The 21382-nt window shown below is 40.3% G+C and overlaps 2 protein-coding genes across 3 annotated transcripts in view; one reads left to right on the forward strand and one right to left on the reverse strand.

The window, feature by feature from the left end:
• The first annotated feature begins 171 nt into the window (after positions 1-171).
• tmem54b (transmembrane protein 54b) lies at positions 172-8857 on the forward strand. Of its 2 annotated transcripts, XM_029514958.1 has the most exons (7): positions 172-301; positions 1170-1366; positions 2135-2194; positions 4136-4327; positions 5893-6039; positions 6146-6494; positions 7395-8857. In XM_029514958.1, exons 1-6 carry the CDS (start codon positions 289-291, stop codon positions 6479-6481), a joined length of 945 nt encoding a protein of 314 aa, XP_029370818.1. In that variant the 5' UTR covers positions 172-288; the 3' UTR covers positions 6482-6494; positions 7395-8857. The 2 variants fall into 2 exon arrangements, with proteins under 2 accessions (XP_029370818.1, XP_029370817.1); XM_029514957.1 differs by lacking the exon at positions 7395-8857 and having other exon boundaries at positions 6146-6946.
• The window catches only part of LOC115051523 (hippocalcin-like protein 1), a 31938-nt gene continuing 19413 nt past the window's right edge, over positions 8858-21382 (reverse strand). Inside the window, exons 2-5 of the mRNA XM_029514959.1 lie at positions 15740-15908; positions 14011-14292; positions 11863-11968; positions 8858-10724 (exon numbers count right to left, since the gene is read on the reverse strand). Of these exons, the coding sequence (XP_029370819.1) occupies positions 10627-10724; positions 11863-11968; positions 14011-14292; positions 15740-15835 (582 nt within the window). The 5' untranslated portion in view covers positions 15836-15908 and the 3' untranslated portion in view covers positions 8858-10626. The remainder of the gene's footprint in view (positions 10725-11862; positions 11969-14010; positions 14293-15739; positions 15909-21382) is intronic.

The following is a 21382-nucleotide window of genomic DNA, read 5'->3' on the forward strand; positions in this document are numbered from 1 at the left end:
TCTTACAAACCTTTTTGTTCTTTTGGTTCAAGTATTGTACTAGTAAGCTTTTTCTCAAGATGTGCAATTCATCTAACTTAAATTAAAAAAAAATACACAATGGAAAGATAGTGAGCGTATTACATTCTATGACATCCTTTCTGATGAAGTTGTTATCGTATCCAGAGACGGGGTGAGGCTTTATTTTGAAGGCGTGGAGCAGGACAAGAAGGGATGGCGGTGAAGAAGACTCCACCATCAACACAACAATACTTCCTCTCTGTGTAAACGAATGGCGACCTGACGGAGATGGCCGAAGCAGGTAGCAAACGTTTGTTTGTGTCTACGTGTGTGTTGTGTTGTGTTGTGTTAACTTGTGGCAGTCAGTCAGGAGAGGGTGAACTCTCTGCCGGCGGTGGGAACAGCGAGCAGACCGAGCCGCTTCGGCCTACAGGCTGAACGCCGTCAATGCCAGTTGTCGCCTATAAAGTTGTCACTTGCACGTGTACTTGTCACAACACACGCGGGGATGTGCCCTGCATTGTACAACCACATTACAAAACTTTATTTCACGTCCGTGGCTCCGTGTGAATAATACCGGAGTGTGACTAAGGTGAATTGACCAGATTCGGGGAAATGGCCATATTCAACAGATTTGGTTGTCACTTGGGTTGATTACAATTAGAATGCAAGTCTTAGATACAAGTTTTCCCCTCCAGCTTTTTTTTTTTTTTTTAAGTTTGATACTCTTCATATGGTCAATAGAAGGGGAAAAACAGTGACTACATAGTTAATCAATTGTAATTTTTTTTTAGACATTAACTGACAAACTGAAAAAGTTGCCTATGCTTATTAATTTTTGGAATCCAATAAATCTAGAAGAAGTGATGATTGATTTAGCTCATGTGTCCTCTACTTTAATTCAACTTAAAATGGATTTCTGTTCTGTATATTGTCCAGTCAGCTCTATACGTGCATTGAGGACAGTACAAGTAGCTAATCATTAATGCCAGCGACAACTTTGTGGTCCTTTTGGCCAGGCTCCGCTGTCTCTGATCGATACCACATGGCCAGCATGGATGATGCATCATTATCGGAAATCATTTCAACTCCCTTTGCTTTATTCTGACTTTTTAAGGGAATATTTCACATCCTAGAGCACCAACTAATTTGTCACCCTCCTACCCCAGGAGTGTGTTGTTCCACCCTGGAAGAACCAAAGGCCCTGATGAAGATGGGACTGGGCATGATCCTGATTGGTCATGTTAACTTCCTGTTAGGAGCTCTGGTGCACGGTGTGGTGCTCAGGCACATCAACCTTCAGAAGCAGGCCCGGGCCATGGAGTATGCCATCTCCAACGTGGTGGCGCTCACCTCCGGCCTGGTGGTGAGTGTGTTCAGATATGCAGTACATTTAGAAAGTACTCTTGTTCACATTCTTCTTCTCCTGTTGCAGCTTTAACATAAAATCATTAAAGTCAATTTTGTCTCTGCTCAATCAACATGCTCATTCACATGATGATGATGATGATTAAAAAACAAACAACAAAAAAAACAGAAAGATCACACTGACGTAAGTTTTCAGACACGTGCAATTTAGCTCCGTTACCTCCAGGTTTTCCCTGGAGTAAGCATGAGTCAGCCTCTCACTTGCTCCCAAGTCAAACTGAGTAATGGGGGGAAAAAGAGCCTCAGTGAGAGCAACCCTGATGTTCACTGTGACTGAGCTTCTGACAGCCTGTGTGGAAGTATAGGAGCCTCCTCTATGAGAGACATAAAAAGCACCTAAAGGTTGAAACAAGATTCTATAATGTGATGAAACCAAGATTGAGGATATGGTTGCCTGAATCAGTGGGTGATTCAGGTGACAATTTCAAGCTGATTTGCACATAAAGTGGGGCGGTTTCATGATGATATTTTGTTAGGTCTGACACACAGTCACTTAAACGCTTATTTGAAATGCCTGTAAAAATAGCACAGCCGAACTGTTGGCAGGAATTAGGTTTTGACTGCGTTGTTTTACTGTCTTGAGACTGAATGAGAAATACATAATGTGAAATCCTTTTGGGTAATTTTTAATTTGCTGGTCATGGAGGAGGAAATAATGTTGTTTGTCCCCATATAGTCACAGACAATATCTGTCTTCTGTCTCCAGGGAATTGTTGTTGGCATCCTGGCTATTGTCTGTTCCAAAAACAAGAAGAGCCGGGGCCTGGTTAGTATCACTTACAATTATCTTATTAAATAGATTTATTTATTTTTTTTACATTTCTCCATAAGTTATTAAGAGATCAACATTTTTAATTGCAATAGTAATAAACATAGGTATGTACAGTACATTCTGCTTTCTCTAGTCTCCTCTCTTGTTTATCTCTCCTTTGGCAGATTTCTCATGACTCTATCTACTTGCACCACATATGTCTGCATTCTCTTTGATATTTTATCTTTTTTTTTTTTCCACTCTTGATTCTTCACTTTTCTTTCTGTGTGTATAGTCCAGAGGACATAAAAAAATCAGTTTGAGCTCCTACATGCTGATCAGGTGTCTTGGTCCAGCGCCACAGAGCTGCAATACCCTGTTTTTATCATCTTACTTCAGTTGAGCAGTTCTGTTTATTCAGTCAGCTGTCAAGCTGCCCAGACAGGACTGACCAGGGAGTGATCTGAGAGTGAGTAAGCTGGGCCAAACCACCATGATAAACCACTCCTGGTTTCCTTTGTTAGTGAGAGAAGCTGTGACCTGGACTGGCGCAGAGCTATCAAGCACCAGCTTACCTCCTTGTACATGTCATCTCACCACTCCCTTATTCGGGTTAATCTAGTTCTTTGTCACATCTGCTGGCTACTACAGTTCCTAATCTCTCAGGCAGATTACAGTATTTCTCATTGTTCTTATCATCTTTTAGTTTAATTACTCACTCATCTTCACAAAGCAGTTTTAAAAGCGTACAAATTTGCATCTCACCTTCTGTAAACTACTTAAAGGTTGGGCTGCTGCATCCTGAAAATGTAATCATTTGTTATCATTCAGAGATGATAACTTTGGTGGGTAATTTGACTAAAGCTTATGCTATACTTACAGTATAGTTACAGCAGTAGGTTGTATGTATAGGATTTACTAAAAAAAAAAAATAATGACCGTAAATGTATTCATGTTAATAAAAATCACCCAGTGCGGTGGTTTAATTTACTGATGTGGTTTTAATAGTAGGTGAGGGATAATGGAGCTCTGTGATACAAATGGTTGGATACACAGTTAATGCTTGAAGGAGGATCAGTAGCACTGCACCTAATCTTTTTTTATTATTAATTTAAGTAAATTGTATTTTTCAGATGAAATGAGCTGAGGTTGCTGACAATAAATGTCTTTTTTTTTTTTTTTTGCCTGATCAAAAGTCTAAAACCTAAGTTATATATGAGCTGGAGCCTGAGAATATTTAATGCTTGACTTAAATTGGATTAGTTAATATAATGGTTCATTCATTTGATGAATGTCAACTAATTGATTAATTGACCAATCACGTCTTCTCATTGGATTTGTTGAATGCCAATATCAGATTATTCCTGCCTGGACATGAACTACCACGAGAAACCACGCATAAACTTATGAATCCTCAGTCTGTGTGATGTTTTCAAAGATGTTTATCTTTGTGATTTAGTTCTGCACTTCCATTAAGTTTGGAGACTCACAGGAGATAAGTAAAACATTTTGGCCTGGACATTAACACAACATTGCTGCTGCTTGTATCTGGATGTACAACGTATAACAAGGTGGGCCAATTTGGACAAAGACAAAGACCTGGTTCACAGGTCTATGTCACACGCCCTTTCAACTTGCAGAGCAGTTTTATTTCTGGAGAATGTGGTTCCACTGTACGGACTGCATTTTCATCACTGAGGTAATCCTGTTAGTTTTTTAAACGTTACTTTTGGTATATTATTGCATTTTCTTATTTGGCAAATCTCCTATAATTTCTCTATCAGACTGTTGTTTGTTTTTTGCTATTGTTTTTATTATTTTTGTCCCTTGCTATTTCCTGTTGCTGATACCCAGGTTTGGGAGCTTTGAAGCTGCATCTCACCTGTGTTTTTCTTTCCTTATTAATGTTTTTTTTTTTTTGTGTTGTTTGAATTTTTTTATTTGTGTCTCTGACAGACATGGTCCCTTTTCTCTGTCAGTCTTGCGGCATCAATGATGGCGGGAGCTTCAGCCATCGGACTCACTGTGTCTATGGTGGCGGCCATCGTTCACGGTGGGCGAAGCCTCTTGACTCACTGCCGCTTCCCTGACGCCATTGGCTACTCCAGCATCACCAATGAGTGTCCTTTTGACCCCACACGCATCTATGTGAGTGCTTCAGAGTGTGTGCTTCAGATGCTGAGATCAAAGTGCAAACTGTTAGTTTTTCTGCAGCTGCTGGCTCTTTGAATAGCTGACTGTTGTCACTGCAGCATAATCACAGCGGAGCCGTGTGGCTGTGCGTGATGGCATGACTCCCTGGTGTGCGTAGTTCTGTCCTTTGTGTCACTCAGTCAGTCACACTCTGCAGCCCATGGGCTGGGGGCAGAAATACTGACCTGACCCTGTCAGCCCACTTTAGGCTCTTTCCTGTTCCAGTGTGCTGCAGATGGACTGTCAGGCGAGCTCAGCCTCAGAGCTTCATCAGCTCTTCTTTGGCTTTTTATCTTGTAGTCTACAATTTGTCAGTTAAGTGACCTTTGTCTCAAGATGGATTAAAACTTGACACAAGAGGTTAATGGTGGTGAAGTTGCGTAGGTGTCAGATTTTACCCATCAATAGCACAAACAGCACTAAATGGTCATACAATGCCAACAGCTATTTTGTTTATATTCGCTCACCCAGAGCAGACACGTGACCCGTTACATTATTAAACAGGAGACTGCTGTCATGCTGTTTGCTTACAGTGCATGGTGTTATTCACTGTCCTGGCAGTGATCACGAGGTTAAGCTGAAGCTCTTGTAGCCAGACAGTCAAACACACTCACACACAGGTAACACCGATTCACGAGCTAACATTAAATGATTCCATATTGAATTATTATATTTGATTTTGGACTTAAAGTTTTTGCATACATTCCTGTCACCAGCGTTGAAGTCTGGGTTACTGATGAGGTCTGTAGACTTTAACATTACACAATAATGAGTAAAAATCAGCAAGACAAAGTAGTTAAGCTATCCTGTTTTAAACAAACCCCTCAGGTTAGCCAGACTTATTTGAATGAAATAATAAAGGTTGACCCACCCCTAACAGTGAAATTTACACTCAAACTGCTCAGTTAGTTTTGTTATGATTAGTGTTATTTAAGATGTGCTCTACTTTGGATTTATTGAATTAATAATAATAATAATAATAATAATACCAATAATAAAACCATGTTGTTCAATCAGAGCTGCATATTAGCTGGGGATCTCAGATATGGCAGCCAGGGAAATGTATTACCTTACCTGCAAAATGTTTCAGGCTTCTGGTTTGAGAGATACTTACGGGCAGTAATGACAGCTATGCAGCGTTTATTTATCCTTGTTTGTTCTTTTTTTCCTGCATTCGGCATATATCCCCAAAGAAAGCTCCAATCTTTGAACTAAAGCTTTCCCTGTCTTTGTAGTTAGCATACTGAGCGAAAGGTAGCTTTTTTTTTTTTTTTCCCATGAATTCCATTTCTATGCTTTTTTTACTTTTATACAGTCCCCTCTGCATATTTTATTCAGAGTGCCAGCTCCCCTGTGCTCCACAGCTGTGTTAAAAAAAAACAAAAACAAAACAAAAACAAAACAGTACTACATCATTACCCGATTTATGTGCATCTCTCAAGCACCCTTGCTGCCGTTTGTGCTCTATATGGTCCAGCTGGGCTTTGGAACTGACTCAATTTTTTTATCCCACCCCACAGAGTACCACTCTGATCCTCTGGTTGCCTCTGATTGTGACCTGTGTCACCCAAGTGGTGTTTTGTGCCCGGTGCTTTGCTGTCTGCATTTCATTCCTGGGTTTGCAGTGCTGCCCCAACAGAAAGATACACAGAGACTATGGCAGAGCGGTGAGATAGTTAGTCACGTACGCTTACAGATGTCACACTTGCTGTCCTGTTAGCTAGGACAGCATCTTAAAACTGCCCCAAAATAATTCCTGTGTGTTTTGTTTAGATCAATGTGGTTAGGCCAATAGAAACAGCTGCATCCTGTCGCTATACTGAACCTCCAAGATCTTCGGATGATTTTCCAGCTCGACATACTCAACCACCAAGAAGCTATCACGAATCTCCGAGACGGACCACTGCACCCCCAAGACGGCAGCAGCGACCTCCTCCCCGTCAGCACCGCAGTCTTCCTCCTTCAGAAAGGCAGCCTCTTCATCCACCGTATGGAGAAAGGTCAGGCAGACAAAGGCCAGAGACGATGGCTGGCAGCCACCAAAGGGCACCAGAGCAACACCAACTGCTGAAGAGGGGTACGCTGGAAAGGTCCAGCCTCTGGATTTAGCCAAATTTGACAGGTCAGAACTGAGGCCACGAACTGTACATGCAGCTCCAAACATCATATTCACTATCCTGCTTCCTGTCAGTTTGTCAAAGCTAAGGACTATTTAATTTACCAGTGCAGTTTATTTGAGACCAAACTTAATGCATGACATTCCTGCAGGGTGTGTGTGTGTGTGTGTGTGTGTTGCTTTTTCCCGCAAGCGAAATTATTCATATCAGGATAGAAAGATATGACAAATCTTCGCCAGTGTGGACACAGTCCCAATTGTCACTTTCCAGTGAGTTATTTCATTTAGAGTTTAAACCTGACATTGGGAAATATGCCTGTCTGGAGTTTGACTTAGCAGGACTTGTACTACTATGTTTTGGTTTTATGCATATAATCCAGGAGTTGTCCCCAGAAATGAAGCACCGCAGTGAGTGAATGTACCATTAACCTTTAACCCTTTTTTTTTTTTTTAAAAGAGAGAATGAAACAGATTTGCATGTATGTTGAATTTAGTAGAAAAAAAGTCAGGTCAAGAAAATCGAACTTCATGAAAAACGATTGCTGTAAAGTTTTGTATTTATTAAATAAATGAAGTTTTTATTCAGACTCAGATGCTATCAGAACTGCGACTGAGAACATTTTATTTAAATATTTGCTAATAGCAGCGGCTATAGTCACCTGACAGGTACGACAAGTTACACTCACATGTAGACATGTAATGACACTTACTTCCTGTCAGGTGTGTGTTTATAAAAGCCAGCATTGTGCCTTGACAGGCTGCAGATCCATGACAGTAATGCTGAGCTGTCAGACAAGACATTAGCCTTGACCATAATTAAATGAATGCACTGCATACATGAACCGGAAATGAGGAAAAAAGACCACACATGCAGCTTTGAAACATTTAGGTATATTTCTATTTCAGGTCCAACGGATCAAACATGACATCCTCGTGTGAGGTTTTCATGCAACAGAAAAATAGGAAGGAAGGAAGGAGAAGCTAGGAGGGCAGAAAGAAGGTTAGTGTGTGTGTGTGCGTGTGTGTGTGTGTGAGGAGTATTTATCCAACACAAGGTACCAGTTTACCAGAGGCAGTGACAATAGAAAAGGGTTAAACTGTAATCGGCCAAGGGGTAGAAACTGTTGTTCCTCATCCTATCAGCAGAGGGCAGTGGCACCGTAGGATTTCCAAAGCAGAGGTGTGGCTGGTTTTGAAGCTCCTGTGCAAATGTTTGGTACAGGTTCACCTTAAATCGAGTTTTAATGCCGTGTGGATGCAGCCAAACCAACACAGCTCCAAGGCTCAGATTGCCAGTTCATTTTGCCACCATTGCACACAGTTTCAGTCTGTGAGGTAGTATTTTTACTCGTTTTAATCTCTCACAGCAGGCAGACACTCTCTCCCACACTGTAAACTGAAGCCTATGTATACCCTGCTTTGTGGAGCTGCGAACCCACCTGAAATAAAGGAATTAGTCTGAATTTTAACAGGCAGGCGTCAGTATCCCATTTAAAAGGAATATCCTCACACCTTAAGGAAAAAAAAAAAAATTGTAGAATAGAAACGACGTCCTTGACCGTTAAAGGCCATGGTGAAATTTAAAGATTCAACATTTCAGCTTTGCTAAATGCCAGTGATGGAATAAGTACTCAGACCATTAGGTTAAAGACACAATAACACTAAACATTGGAAAAAAACTGAATTCAAACTCTTTCCTTAAGTTAAATGTACAGCAATATCGGCAATAAAGTCTACTTAAAATATCATAAGGAAACATAATTTCTACAGAGAATCGCCTTTGTCAATGTTATACTCCAATATTGGATCATTATTGATGCATCAACATATGCAGTAACTTTAAGTAATAGTTAATTAAGGTGGAGCTTATTTTACCTGCTACATCTCAGTGTTAAACTAAAACATAACTTATAGACATAGATTTTTTTATTTATTTTTTTTAAACATTGCATCTTATTCTAAAAAAGGAAATAATGGTAAATTTAGTCAAGTTAAAAAAAAAAAAAAATCTAAATGCGTAATTCCTGTACTTAAGTGCTGCACTGATACAAGTCCAGTGCTTGCTAAATACACACGTATTTTTAGTATCAGCCTATAACAAGAAAGAAATACCAGTAAACTGATTGTTTTGGTTTTCTTTTTTAACATATCCACTACTGCTTTTCAAGTGGTCGTGAACTTACAGCCTTAAGATTCTTGTCCATTAAACCAAGAATAATTATGCCTGAAAATACGTCATCAGTTATAACATCAAGACAATAGTTCCTCTCTTAAACATTTTTATTTTGGTGTGAATGTATCACCACAAACGTCAACTTCTAATTTTATTTTAGCCTGACAAGTGTTTAGCTACGTCACAGACTTTGAAGTGTGTGTGTGTGTGTGTGTGTGTGTGTGTGTTTGTTTTTTTTTTTTTGTTTTTTTTAAATCGTCAAAACAGAGGATGGCAATAGTGATCTGACAATGGGGGCCCATCAAAAGATACGTAATATGTAAAGGCGATGCTGGCACTGTTGCAACTAGTGGCTCTGTTTATAATCTGCGCATAATTGTATTATTGAATCTTGTTTTTTTTTATGAGAGTGAAGTGGTTTAAAGTTGAGACTGATTCACTTCCTCTGTCCTCCACATATTAATCTTATTTGCTGGAACAGCCATCCATTGACAGTATGTCAAGGATTGCCAGAAGTGCTCGTATAAACGCTGCCACTGGTTTCTGTCTGGAAAAAGCCTAAACATCTCAATCAGGACAAGTATGTGAACTTGCTCCTGTCTCATGACACATGTCCCTTCATCTTACTGCTCTGTAGGCAGACTAATCCAGGAGGTTATAAAAGCATTCAGATAGAGAGTGACGAGCAAGCCCTTAGTGAGAGTTCCTGTCTGTCGTGAGGAAAAGAGAGTGGGATCAGGGTTGATCCCAAAGCAGGACAAATATTAAGTCATTTCTGCCTGGTACGGTGTGTAGGAGGTTGCAGAGCTACAAAAAGATACCGCTGTGCATCAACTGTATCTGTGTTGTCATCATCAGGTTCATAGGATCATGCAGTATAGTCACAAGTCACAACTATCTTAAGTTTACTGCTCGTTGGTAAAGAACTTTAAAATACTTACAAATTAAGGAACAACACAACATAGTAATACTGTAAAAGTTAGCCTCAAGCACACAGTGCATATGCACATGCACGCACACACATTCAGACCAAATGCACAGCCATACTTTATAAACACATGGCGGCTCAAAGGATATGTGCTACTGGTGTCGTTGATCAGACGCATTATGGGAATTCCTTATTTCACTAGGTTTTCATATTCTCCAACTTTTACAAAAACCACATATCCCAGAATGTTTAGTCTTGACTCACATTTTCTTTCTCTCTCTCTCTCTCTGTCATTGTAAACTAGAACATGAGAACACGATAATCCTAAACAACATATCAAAATAAAAGCACAATAAGATTAGAAATAAATAAATAAAACATGAAGGAGGAAAACAATATAAATTTACAAATAGAAATAAAAGAAAAAAAAAAACACTTAAAAAAAGAATGCGAGTAGATGTTGATAAAAGCCAAATGGGATCTCAGGGCTTCGGTTTCTCAGTAAAACATCTCAATGACACCGTCCCCAACCAACACCCCATTCAGATCAGACCAGGAAGCTACGCTACATAATACTGCCTTTCAGTGCCAGAAAGTGTGCACCATACATGAAGACAAATGGACTTCATCCTATGATATACATCGACATACACTATATACATGAAGTACATGTGTTTCTGGGGGAGAAATTCAGCAATCCCAACCCTGCAAAAATAAGAAGAGGAAACAAAAACCCTTTGTCACAAACTCCCTGGAATCAGACCTTACAGAGAAAGAGAGAGATATTCAGGAACCCAAGCAGACACCTCTGATGATTGACCTTTAAATATATGCGTGTCCCATCATCATTTTTCCCAAATATAAAAATGAAGCAAAATGATAGTGATGACTTATCCTCTTTAAAATTCTTCCATCCTTACACACAACATAAAAATTAAGATGAGATGAGAGATGAGAACCATCATGCAATGATTAGAGTGACTGGTTCAAAAGCAACAGAGAGGGTGAGGAAGGAGCAGTCGTAGTGGGTCAGTAGTTCAGAACTGGGAGGCCGAGCTGGGGTCGCACTGCAGTAGCCGGACGATGGACGGGTCGCTTTTGGCACCTTTGATAAACTCTTCCAGGGACAATTTGCCTGCAGAACAGACGCAGAAAGAGCTAATAAGAAAAACAGACATCATTTTTGCAGCACTGCATCTTTCCATTGTTAAATACTTATTTGAATAAGTCAAAGTTTGAAAAGGCATCATTAGAATTTTTATCTAAATACATGTTGAACTCTTCATTGGTTACTGCCAACGTTAATTTTATATATTCAGGATCTTGCACAATTAATCAGCTTCAGTAAGAACCTAAGTGTTTATGCTTTTTATCATGCGCTGTCAAGGATTCTACTTGACCAAAAAAAAAAAAAAAGAAAAAAAAGTTTGACTGGACAATTGTTTATTTTATCTTGTAGGTTTTGGTCTTGGATTTTGGTTAACAGTATTCTGGCCATGCTACCATTGCGGTTCTATGAACAGTATAGATGGATCTGTAGGCTGGTTGATCCAACTTTTTGGTCCAAAGGTTTTGTTTCCCAAGGATGAACCATAATGAATTTGGAGAGCCCAACTTCTCATTTAGCACTGTCAAATGTTAGTTATTTTGGATTTTTAGAAACATCTGTCAAACTTTTGGGTCCATTGCCATGACATTTGGCACTAGCACTATATTCAGACTGATAGCTTTGTAGACTCTTTGAATTTTCCTGCAATGCCATCATCTAACAGCCATGAACTTCAGTACACACGCTTATGCTCCACACAGGGAAAAATGAAATGCCTTCCATGGAAAAATTCTGACATTCCCTGCAGCCCCTGGTGTACTTAGTGGTTATTGCTAATTAGGAAATGTTGGTGTACTGACAAACTAAGTTGATGGTGGAGAACTTAATGTTATACCTACTAACATGTCGGCAATGTGATTGTGAACGTATTGCCGTTCTCTTGTGAGTTACTTTACGGGCAATTTAGCAGGCCTGTAAGTTTCAAGCAATGAAAAGTTGATCTGTTTTAGTCATTTTTGTAAATAAACACAGTGTACAAAGACTATGATGGATGGCCAAATGCTTGTTACACATAAAAAAAAAAAAAAAAAATAAAGTATGCAGTTCTATACTCTCTCAAATATCCTGTTTCCATTAAAATCTGAAGTTTCATATTTATCTGTTGCTGCTCCCTCCTGTCTTTTCCTCTCAGCATATTCATCCCTCCTTGTTGCCATTTCCTCACCATCATTATTGAGGTCCATTTGTCTGAAGATCTTATCTGTCCTCTTCTCCGGCGTGGCTTCATCCTCTGGCATCTTCATCACTGATGACACCATCTTGTAGATGGCCTGAGAGGCAGAGCAGCAGAGCGAGGAAGAGAAACAGGGATGGTCGGGTCGGAGCGAGAGAAAAGAAAGACAAGTGTATTCAGGCCAACTGGGAGCTATTGAGGAGTCTCAGCAGGGGAGAACTAAAACAAAAATGAACTAAAAAATAATGTCCCTGCAGCTTTCAAGATGCTGATATACACACTTTTTTAAGTCCAGATGATTCACTTAAATTTATTAGTCCCTATGCTGCGAGCTGCAACCTGGGCAGCTTTTCCACAAATACCCACGCAGGGTCTATATGCCTGTAGAAACACACTATCATACCACACTGACAGAGATTGTATGCCAACAGCATAGAGGAGTTTACAAGCAAGGCTTAGAGTATTGATCTGATACATCTTTATCTGTTGACTGATACAATCCCCTTCCGTCCCCCGATAGCAATATATTAACCTCGCAATTGAGCATTGAGGAGCTGTGAAGGAGGAACTGGCCTCAGGGGCAGATCTACAGTCACCTTACCAACTATAGGCCAGTTTCACAGCAGCATCCTCAGGAGGCGAGGTTGTCTGAGCTCGTCTGGGCTTTTCAGCTTTAAGATTTTATCTCCTGGACTATAAAATGGAAGTTCTTGTGTACCTTCAGAAAGGATGTTTAGCAGGTTATGTATTGAAAAATACTGAGCCATATAACAACGAGGCTTAGTGTACTACAGTACAGGCCAAAAGTTTGAACACACTTTCCGATTCATTTGAATGAGAAGGTGTGTCTAAACACCTGTGTCTAAATATCATCGAAAATATTCTTTCAAATTGCTATGTAAGTAGCTGGGGAAGCACTTTTCAATCACTCGAAACAGCTGGAAAGAATATTTTCCTTTAAATCTTGTCGGAACTGGGCATGTAAGGTGAAGTCCGAAAATGTGCTATGAAACAAACTTGACTACCCTGAAACAATTTCTCTGTCTCCCTCAGTCTACAGTGACACAATGGGCCCCTCCTCTCTCATCCAGCGGTGCGTAACCTCAATGATCTTGTGGATAATCCCAGCATTCTGCACACTCAGGGATAAACTCCAGTTAAATTTAACTCACTAATCCATGAGAACTCAGAAACACATACACACGCACGCACGCAAACACTTGCACTTGTTGCACTATTCCTGTGGGGTTCACTCACTGACATAATACATCCTACGGCCCGTTAACCAAACCTTAATCATCACAATTGAATGCCTTACCCTAACCCTACAGCCAAGTCTTAAGCAGTGTCTACCCATAGGGACGCCGACATTCATCCCCACAGTGACACAAGTCTCTACGGGTTAGTGTGTATTCAGACTGAAGTCTCCACCAGGATATAGAAACAAGCCCAGGGACATCACACAGTCAGGTCCTGAGTCTGGTATCTCAGTGTATTAGTCTCTCTGTTTCTCCTCTTTAACAGTGAAAGGGTTACACGTCGCACAAATGTTAGGAGTCACTGTAGAAGTACAGTCCAGTGTTGCAATCAGCACGTTAAATATGACCATTAAACTATTTGTATTTTAGTTCCCTATGCATACTGAAACAAATATATAATTTTCACAGTTTTACTAAGAACTCTATTTTGGTCCATGTAGAATGTGAGTGCCTGCTTGGAATAAATATAGACCAACTTTTTACTTTAAATTGCTCCCTAACTGTTTCTGAAAAGCTTGGTTTGAGGACTGTTATTGAGGATATCATAGCTAAAGATAGAAATGATGGCAGTCTATTTTCCAAATATTGGGGGAAAATGAAATTGGTTCAATTATGGGATATTGGAAGTGTTCTTTTGGTGTTCCAGGGACTAAACCTCAGGACATTTCAGCCTCTGTTTGGTCAGTCAGTCAGTCAGTCCACCTCTTTGCTTCAAGCTGAAATATCTCATCGGTGGTGTTTGGCATTGGTAATTTTGATTGATATTTTTGATATATACTGTCGTGTTTGGTTCGCACATTGTCTCTGAGGTGAACAGCGGCCCTTAAAGATGCCCATTATCCTTTCCAAATCCAGATGACTCAACTCAGCCCTTGCTCACCTGAACGATCTCCAGCATTTCTTCACGGCTGATGTACCCATTTCCGTCCAGGTCGTACATGCTGAAGGCCCATTTCAACTTCTGCTCAAGCTTGCCACGAGATGTCACGCTCAAGGCAATGATGAACTCCCGGAAGTCTATCGTCCCATCTCCATTGGTGTCAAAGGTTCGGAAGACATGTTCAGCAAACTTGGAGGCGTCACCGTAGGGGAAGAAATTGGCATAAATCTTCTTGAACTCCTCTACGTTCAAGGTGCCACTGGGGCAATCCTTCAAGAAACCCTGGTTGACAATATGAGACAAGACAAGGGTGACAGTAGTTCATTTAATGGTCTCCAGAACAATACAACACACATCACGGATACAATTTTTACATTAGCTGAAACGCTTACCATACAGGGACAAAACCTTTTAGTTAGTTAGTTTTCAAATTTCTGTAACAAAACTATGGCCAGCAAAAATGCCTCATTCATGTCATACTCCATTTTAAGGTGACAAAGTACTTCTTCAAAAGCATCTCAGTCATAGTTCAGTCATTCGATCAGTCAGTCAGTTGATTCACAAAGCAGCACTGCGAACGGGAAATGTCGTGCCAGTCTCTCTATGCGTTTAGCAGAGATGTAGCCATTCTTTACAAAGACTTAAGATGGAGTTAGTGGGAAGTCATTGTTCTGATTTAAAGCCTTGAATTAATTTTTATCATTATAAACATAGGTGCTGTTGGAGGGCCAATGCGACTTTGCTCTGATCAGAGAAAAAGATGTACGGTCTGTGTTTCTGACATTTCACTAAATGTAGTCTGGCTTTCTGACTTGAAACTCAGATTTAGTGCCAATAAATCCTGCAAAAAAGACAAGTTGGATTTATTATAGAAGACCTCGGGCCCCTGGACATCCTGGTGAATATACTATGCAATTTTTGACATCTCCACCTTGCTGGAGCTGTTAATCCACCGAGAGCAAACACCATCATGACCGTTGTCAGCGTGAGGGGACCTGGGGTCAGCGAAGCTTAAGTCGCAATCCAGGGGGGTGACGTTTTAACATGTACAGCCCTTATTCAGGACAGCTCACACAGCTGTTCAGTAGGTCTAATCCATGCATAAAGCCATATAGCCATTACACAAACATCAGCAAACAAGATCAGATAATTCCGGCAGTCAGTCCACTGGGGCACTTCATCACACCAAGATCTAATCCAGTATTCCTTGTGGATTACCAGACTGGGTTATGCTCAGTAACAAACATCACATTCATTGCGGCTGTTGGTATTACTAATTACTGGTGAAACATGACTTTGCTGAGGGAGGAGGGCTCTGAGAGATCCATTTTTATGAGACGACCCTGGTCTTAAAAATTTCTTCTATTACAGCATGGGATACTGTTCTGTACTTTCTTTATGTTTCGGCAGAGTCTTCATTTGTCATTAAGTGTTGATATAAGTTGGCAAGTGTTGACAGATTTTTGTAGCTCAACCTGACTGACTGAATTAAACTTGACAGGTGTAAATGTGTGACAACGCTAGTATGCAGGTTTTAACGCAGTTGATGTTACCCACTGAAAGTGTCAATAACTTCAGCCCAACAGATCTGATTGATGGACGTGGATGTTTTTTTGTTTTGTTTTTTTTTGCAGAAGTTGAACATTTTAAGAACCCAAAACCTAAAGCAGGCCCAGGACACCATTAAATGTAAATATAATTTTTCTACTGCTGGTTTTGTGAGTTGTACCTTGTACCACTCCTGCAACTCATGGTCAGAGAATTCGGTATTCTCTCGGAGGTCCTGCAGCATCTCGGGCCGCAGCTTGCTGTTCTGTTTCCCCATGGTAACGGGACAGGGCTCTCAGTTTCCTTGACAACAGCAGCAACCGTAGCTCCAGCCAGGCCGCCTTTCACACCTGTCAGTCAGAGATAAAGAAAACAGGACGTCAGCAGAAATTGAGGAGAGAGGAGGATGAACTCTGGTGACAAATGAGAACAGAAAACAGGTTGGTCAGCAAACAGCAGCCCGTCACAGGAGCCGAGCATCAGGAAATATAAATTAACAAGAGTAAGGACATTTGACTCCTCAGCAATAGTTCTGCAACAAACGGGGTTTGCTTCTTCCAATTAAATTGCCAAAAGCTATTTCATACAAGAAAGGGACAAATTGACAACACGACTCTGTGTAGCCCCACAATGACTTTCAGCCTCTTTTTAATGAAATCAAAATGAGCCCTGTCACAGCACTGTAGCCCAGTTCCCTTGACACGAGATGTTATGCAACTCAGCAACTCTTTAAACTGCTGAATTACATTTGCAAAACATTAAATAATCCCAAGCGCACCCCTGTTACGCCAACCGTTGGCCCGCTGATCACATTTATGAGTTTATCTGGCCAGCTGTGTGTTTGTGTGTCAAATCAGCGCGTGGCATGAGTGTGTATGTGTGGTTGTCCAGATTTCCTAATCTTCCCTCTACTCAAACTGCCTGATGAAACACGATTGCAGTGATGCAACAACGTATTAGAAGAGAAGGAAACCAAATTTAATTCTTTCTTTTTTTTTTTATTCCTCCCTTTTTTCTTTTTTTACCCTAAATTCCATTCATTTACGCATTACTAATGATGCCATTTATGCATTTTTAATGGGATTTTTAGAGGATAATTATCAGATTAGAATATATGACAATATTTTTAAAGGCCGTTTGGGGAAATATGCCCACCCTGTTCACCTACCTTAGCATAAAGACTGGAAACAGACCTACAAAGAAAGAGCCTGTTCAATGGGAACAAATTTCTCCCTAGAGTGGTATGGGAGTGGTATTTGTTACTTTCAATGCAAAGTTCCATCAAAGGGCAAATTTAAGAGCTCAAGTCCCACAAAATTAGCAGAGCATCATAAAACTCTCATCAATTTAAACTTGAAGATAGCCTTTATTTCCTGGTAAATTTGAAAATCAGGGTAACGATCTTATGGTTTGAAGGTTGTATCTAATAGAAGGCTATAATTAAAAAATAAATTAATGAAATAATCAAATTTTCTCTTTTAGTAAAAATATGTGTGGTTTCATAGATTTTTTTTTATTTTTATCGATAGAAATGTGCATGAAGTAGGAATTTCATTTGTTCCAAAATTTGTCTCTATTGCTGACACCTATCAAACATACAGTATAGGCCACACCTTCTCATTCAAATAAATAGGAAAGTGTGTCCAAACTTTTGTCCTGCACTGTATATGTGGATCCTTATAGGACTTGTTCATATGTACTGCACCAGCTTTGTGCAGAAAGAAGAGCAAACTTTTGCTTCACTATTGTACCAGATAATGTGTGTTTTGTGTGTGTGTGTGTGTGTGTGAATGGTGATTAAAAATACAGTACCACCACGCTTCGTGCACCTCCTGATGAGACTTGTCTGACCTTCCTGACCTCCAATCTTTCCACACTCATGCTAGGCAATTACGCCACCAACTTCATGTGAATATCTGTCTGTGTGTGTCTGGTGGGGGGGGGTTAGGGTTACAGTTTGAGCTAGGGGGGGTGGAGTGAGAACAAGCATAGGACTGTTTGTGTTTATATTAACTGGAAGTCAGAGAGTATGTGTGGTGCGTGGAGGTGGGCGGTGCGAGTGCCGCGGGTGTTTATTACGGCCTGGTGAGAGCTTCACATACACACAGGCAAAATCCATACACCCAGCGGTCTCTTTCCTCTGCTAATATCATTAAGCTCCTCATCCTGAAGTCATTAGAGCAAATGCTTGTACACTGACAGTAATGCTTCCAGCCTATTCCCAGGTTACTGAAGGGAGAAGTGTAGCCATCAATTATGATCTCCTCTTCTCCGCTTGGGGACTTGTGAATGGTGCACTCACTGAGGATTAGGAAACAATACAACGGCCCTCTCCCGCCTGGAATAAAGAGCTTGTGTCCAGACTGTACCTCAGTATAATTTGCATTTCCAACTGTTCAATGTTTCTTCCTTCCCCCAAACACAAGAAAATCTCATTTTATGTGCTTCTGTTTCTCTTCTAATAAACAAACAGCATACACCTCATTTCAATTTCCTTCAGACAATGATTAATTGTTTACTGTGGTAAATGGGGATATTTCCCATAATTTCCTCTAATATAGTGAGGAGCTGTTTTCAGCGTTCACAACAAATCTTGTTTTTTTTTTTTTAACAAGTCAAATACCACTAAACCACCCATCTTAATGGGTCAGCGTTAAGCCAAATACGCCATCCAAGGACAAAAGCCGACACTAGTAACTGCGTAGTGCCTGCAGTGGTGAGATTACATATACAATGTGCAGCATTCGACACTATCGATCAGGGCATCCTGCTGGACAGACTGAGACTTTGGGTGGGATTATCTGAGTCTTGAATTGGTTTGATTCCTATTTGTCAAATAGGAGATTCTGTGTCTCAGTCACAATACAACTATGTCTATTCATTTTCCCATGTCAAGTATGGAGTGCTTCAGGGGTCAGTTGTTGGAACAATTTTATTCTCATTATACTCGCCCCCTCTTGGATGGATCACCGAAACGTATGGTGTTTTTCATTTTTATGCCAATGACGCACAGCTACACCTGCCTGTGAAACCCAGCGACCCTGGATCTCTTAGTTCCCTTGCCAACTGCCTTATGGACCTGAAGAAATGGATGGCGAACAGTCTTACAGTTGAACTCTGATAAGACAGAGGTCATTGTCATTGGGTCCCAGCACATGAGGGAACAAATCCTGCCATCTGTTGGTGCTGTCTGTTGCAAGTCTGTCAGTGCGTGGTTTGATTCCACTTTAAATTATTAGCAGCACACCCCAAAGTATGTGCAATCATGTTTTTATCATCCTAGAAATATTGCCAAAATTAGAGAGTTAAGGTTTTAACTTGGAATCGCACAGACCAATTTACATGCTTTCATCTCGTCCTGCCCAGATTATTGCAACAGTCTTTTTACTTGCCTGAGCTAAAGTCTATAAATTGACTTTTAACCAGGACAAAGAGGCAGGATCATATCACACCTGTTTTAGCATCTTTACACTTGCTCCCAATATGTTTTAGGACAGATTTTAATTTTTATTGATTACTTTTAAATGTCTTCATGGTCTTGCCGCTTGCTACATTTCTGACCTTTTAATACCCTATGTGCCAGTGCATACCTTGAGATTCTTAGACAAAGGTCTGCTGGCTGTTCCAGAGGTAGAGCTGAGTCAGTAATGTTTTTAAATCCCTTGTTATAAACATACTTTTATCCTTTCCTGATTTTATTTGAATTAAATCTTTTTACCCATTTCATGTTTTATTGTTCTGTTTCTTCAGTGGTGTAGCTTTTTATTTTGTACTCCAAACTGTTTGCTGCCTTGTAAAGCACTTTGTAACGCTGTGCTCTATAAATAACATTCATTATTATTATTATTATTATAATAAAATCAGTAGGTAATTTCTGTGTTACAGCAGGTTGAGTGCAGCACTGCACTTCAGATGAGCTTTTGAAAAACACACCCAACATGCACCCACTTTTCAATACCTGCAGAAATTAATAATAGCTGCCAACACTGCCCGATCGTCAGGTGGAGAGCACAGCTGCAAAACAAACAGGCTGCGCCACTTTATGTGTGTCATTGTGTGGGTTGGTGGGGTTGTGGGTGTGCATGAAGAACATGGAGAAGAAGATGACATTCAATTGGAAAGACAAAGATGCTTAAAATGCAGCAACTAATGCTTCCTGATGGCACTCAGAGAGAGAGAACTGAGTAGTCCTTCGCATTAATTGGCTTGAGGCAAAAGTGAACGAAGTAAGTGCATAAAAGGAAAAGTGTGTACATGAGACAACAGACATTTATGCTGAATCTATGCTGAGTGATCATAAGAGCTGATTTTAAATGAATCAGACCAATTAGCCTTTCTTGAAACTATGCATTAGTACACTGTGTATATTAATGTCTACTGAGAAAAAAAGAAAAAAAAAAAAAAACAGTTGAAGTGAACTTTGTTGTCAGTGCTTTAGCTTGTCAGACAGCTCCATCCTTCAGAGCTACATTAAATAAATTAAATAAAATAAGAGGGATGCAAGCCTTTGCAGGTAAAATAGTAACTGCACTTCTATTATGTAACAAATACACCAAGTACTGTGGAGAAAAAAAAAAACTAAAAAAAAAAAAAAAAAAAAAAAAAACACAGTTTGAGCTACATGCCAACTGGACAAATGCCATCCATTTTCAGTATATAGCAAATAACCCAGAAAGTCAGCAGCTGCTTTTTTTTTTTTTTTTTTTTTTATAAAGGTGCATGTCAAGACAGCAATGTGTCTGTGCACCTAATTTAGCCAAATTTCCAAAGCTAACAGCTAGCAGCCACTGCTACCGCAAGTTATTCTCTACAAACAGCATTAAATGGCAACCCAATTAGTGTAAGAAGAGAGCGTTATCAAAAAATTGACCCGAACATATAATGAAAATAGCTGTTCAATGAGGATTAGCCCCATCTGCCAGAGGAGGTGATCATTTCTACGGGTTCAACACAGCCCCAGGAAACCAACTCACAGAAAGTGAAGGTGTAATCTCTCCCTCCCTGTTTTTATTCTTTCCTTGACCTGGCTTTGACCAATGAAATCTCCCCTGGATGCCTCCCTATTGATCCCTGAATCGTAGCATCATAAAAATGCTACTGCTCTCACCAGCTATAGTTTTAATCCCCCACGGCCCCCAAAACCCAAATCGTTCATACTATCCCTTTATCGTTCATCTGTCCATCCTGAGCCATAAAACACTAATCCATCTCCACAGTCTAAGTGCACAGTGCTTGTTAGTCGTTGTCCAGACCCATCATAAGTCAATGTGCGCGCGCACACACACACACACACAAACACAAAACGCACACACAGAGGCGGACGACCAACCACAAGGCATTCACAGACTCTGTACCATGAACATCTGTTCCAGTGGTACTAAGAAGGTCACCAACCCCTGGGCTGGTGATCCTTGCACAGAATGGCAGTAAGGGGGGAAGGGAGGGTAGAAAAACAGAGAGAGGAGAGAGACACACAATGATGCAACACCACAGAGGGCAAAGGTAAGAGAAAATTAGATCCAAGGACGAGCGGTGCTTCCAGCAGAAAATGATGTGATTTGGCGGTTGAAAGTCTTTTCCAAAGACGACCGCTTGTGTATGATCATCACATTTTAGTCAAGATTAATAAAACACAGCTCTTTTTGACAAATCAGACACAGCTCCTGTTCCAAAGTTGTGGCTCATTGTCCTTGATCCAAGGAAAAGTAGTGTTAGGTAATGGAATCACAATTTAAAAACTGCTAATAGTAATTCTGTTTGTTATTCAGCTCGATTGGGGGGTGTTGTCAGTTCCATCTCTGTGCATTAAATTAACAGGCTGTGA

This window comes from Echeneis naucrates, chromosome 11 (genome assembly GCF_900963305.1).
Source record: "Echeneis naucrates chromosome 11, fEcheNa1.1, whole genome shotgun sequence".
Classification (NCBI taxonomy): domain Eukaryota; kingdom Metazoa; phylum Chordata; class Actinopteri; order Carangiformes; family Echeneidae; genus Echeneis; species Echeneis naucrates.

Bases quoted from the DNA above. Each gene is read 5' to 3' on its own strand.
- tmem54b (XM_029514958.1), top strand. The intron at 2,195-4,135 runs GTTAGTATCACT...TGTCTCTGACAG, and splicing joins ACAAGAAGAGCCGGGGCCTG to ACATGGTCCCTTTTCTCTGT. The intron at 4,328-5,892 runs GTGAGTGCTTCA...CCCACCCCACAG, and splicing joins TTGACCCCACACGCATCTAT to AGTACCACTCTGATCCTCTG.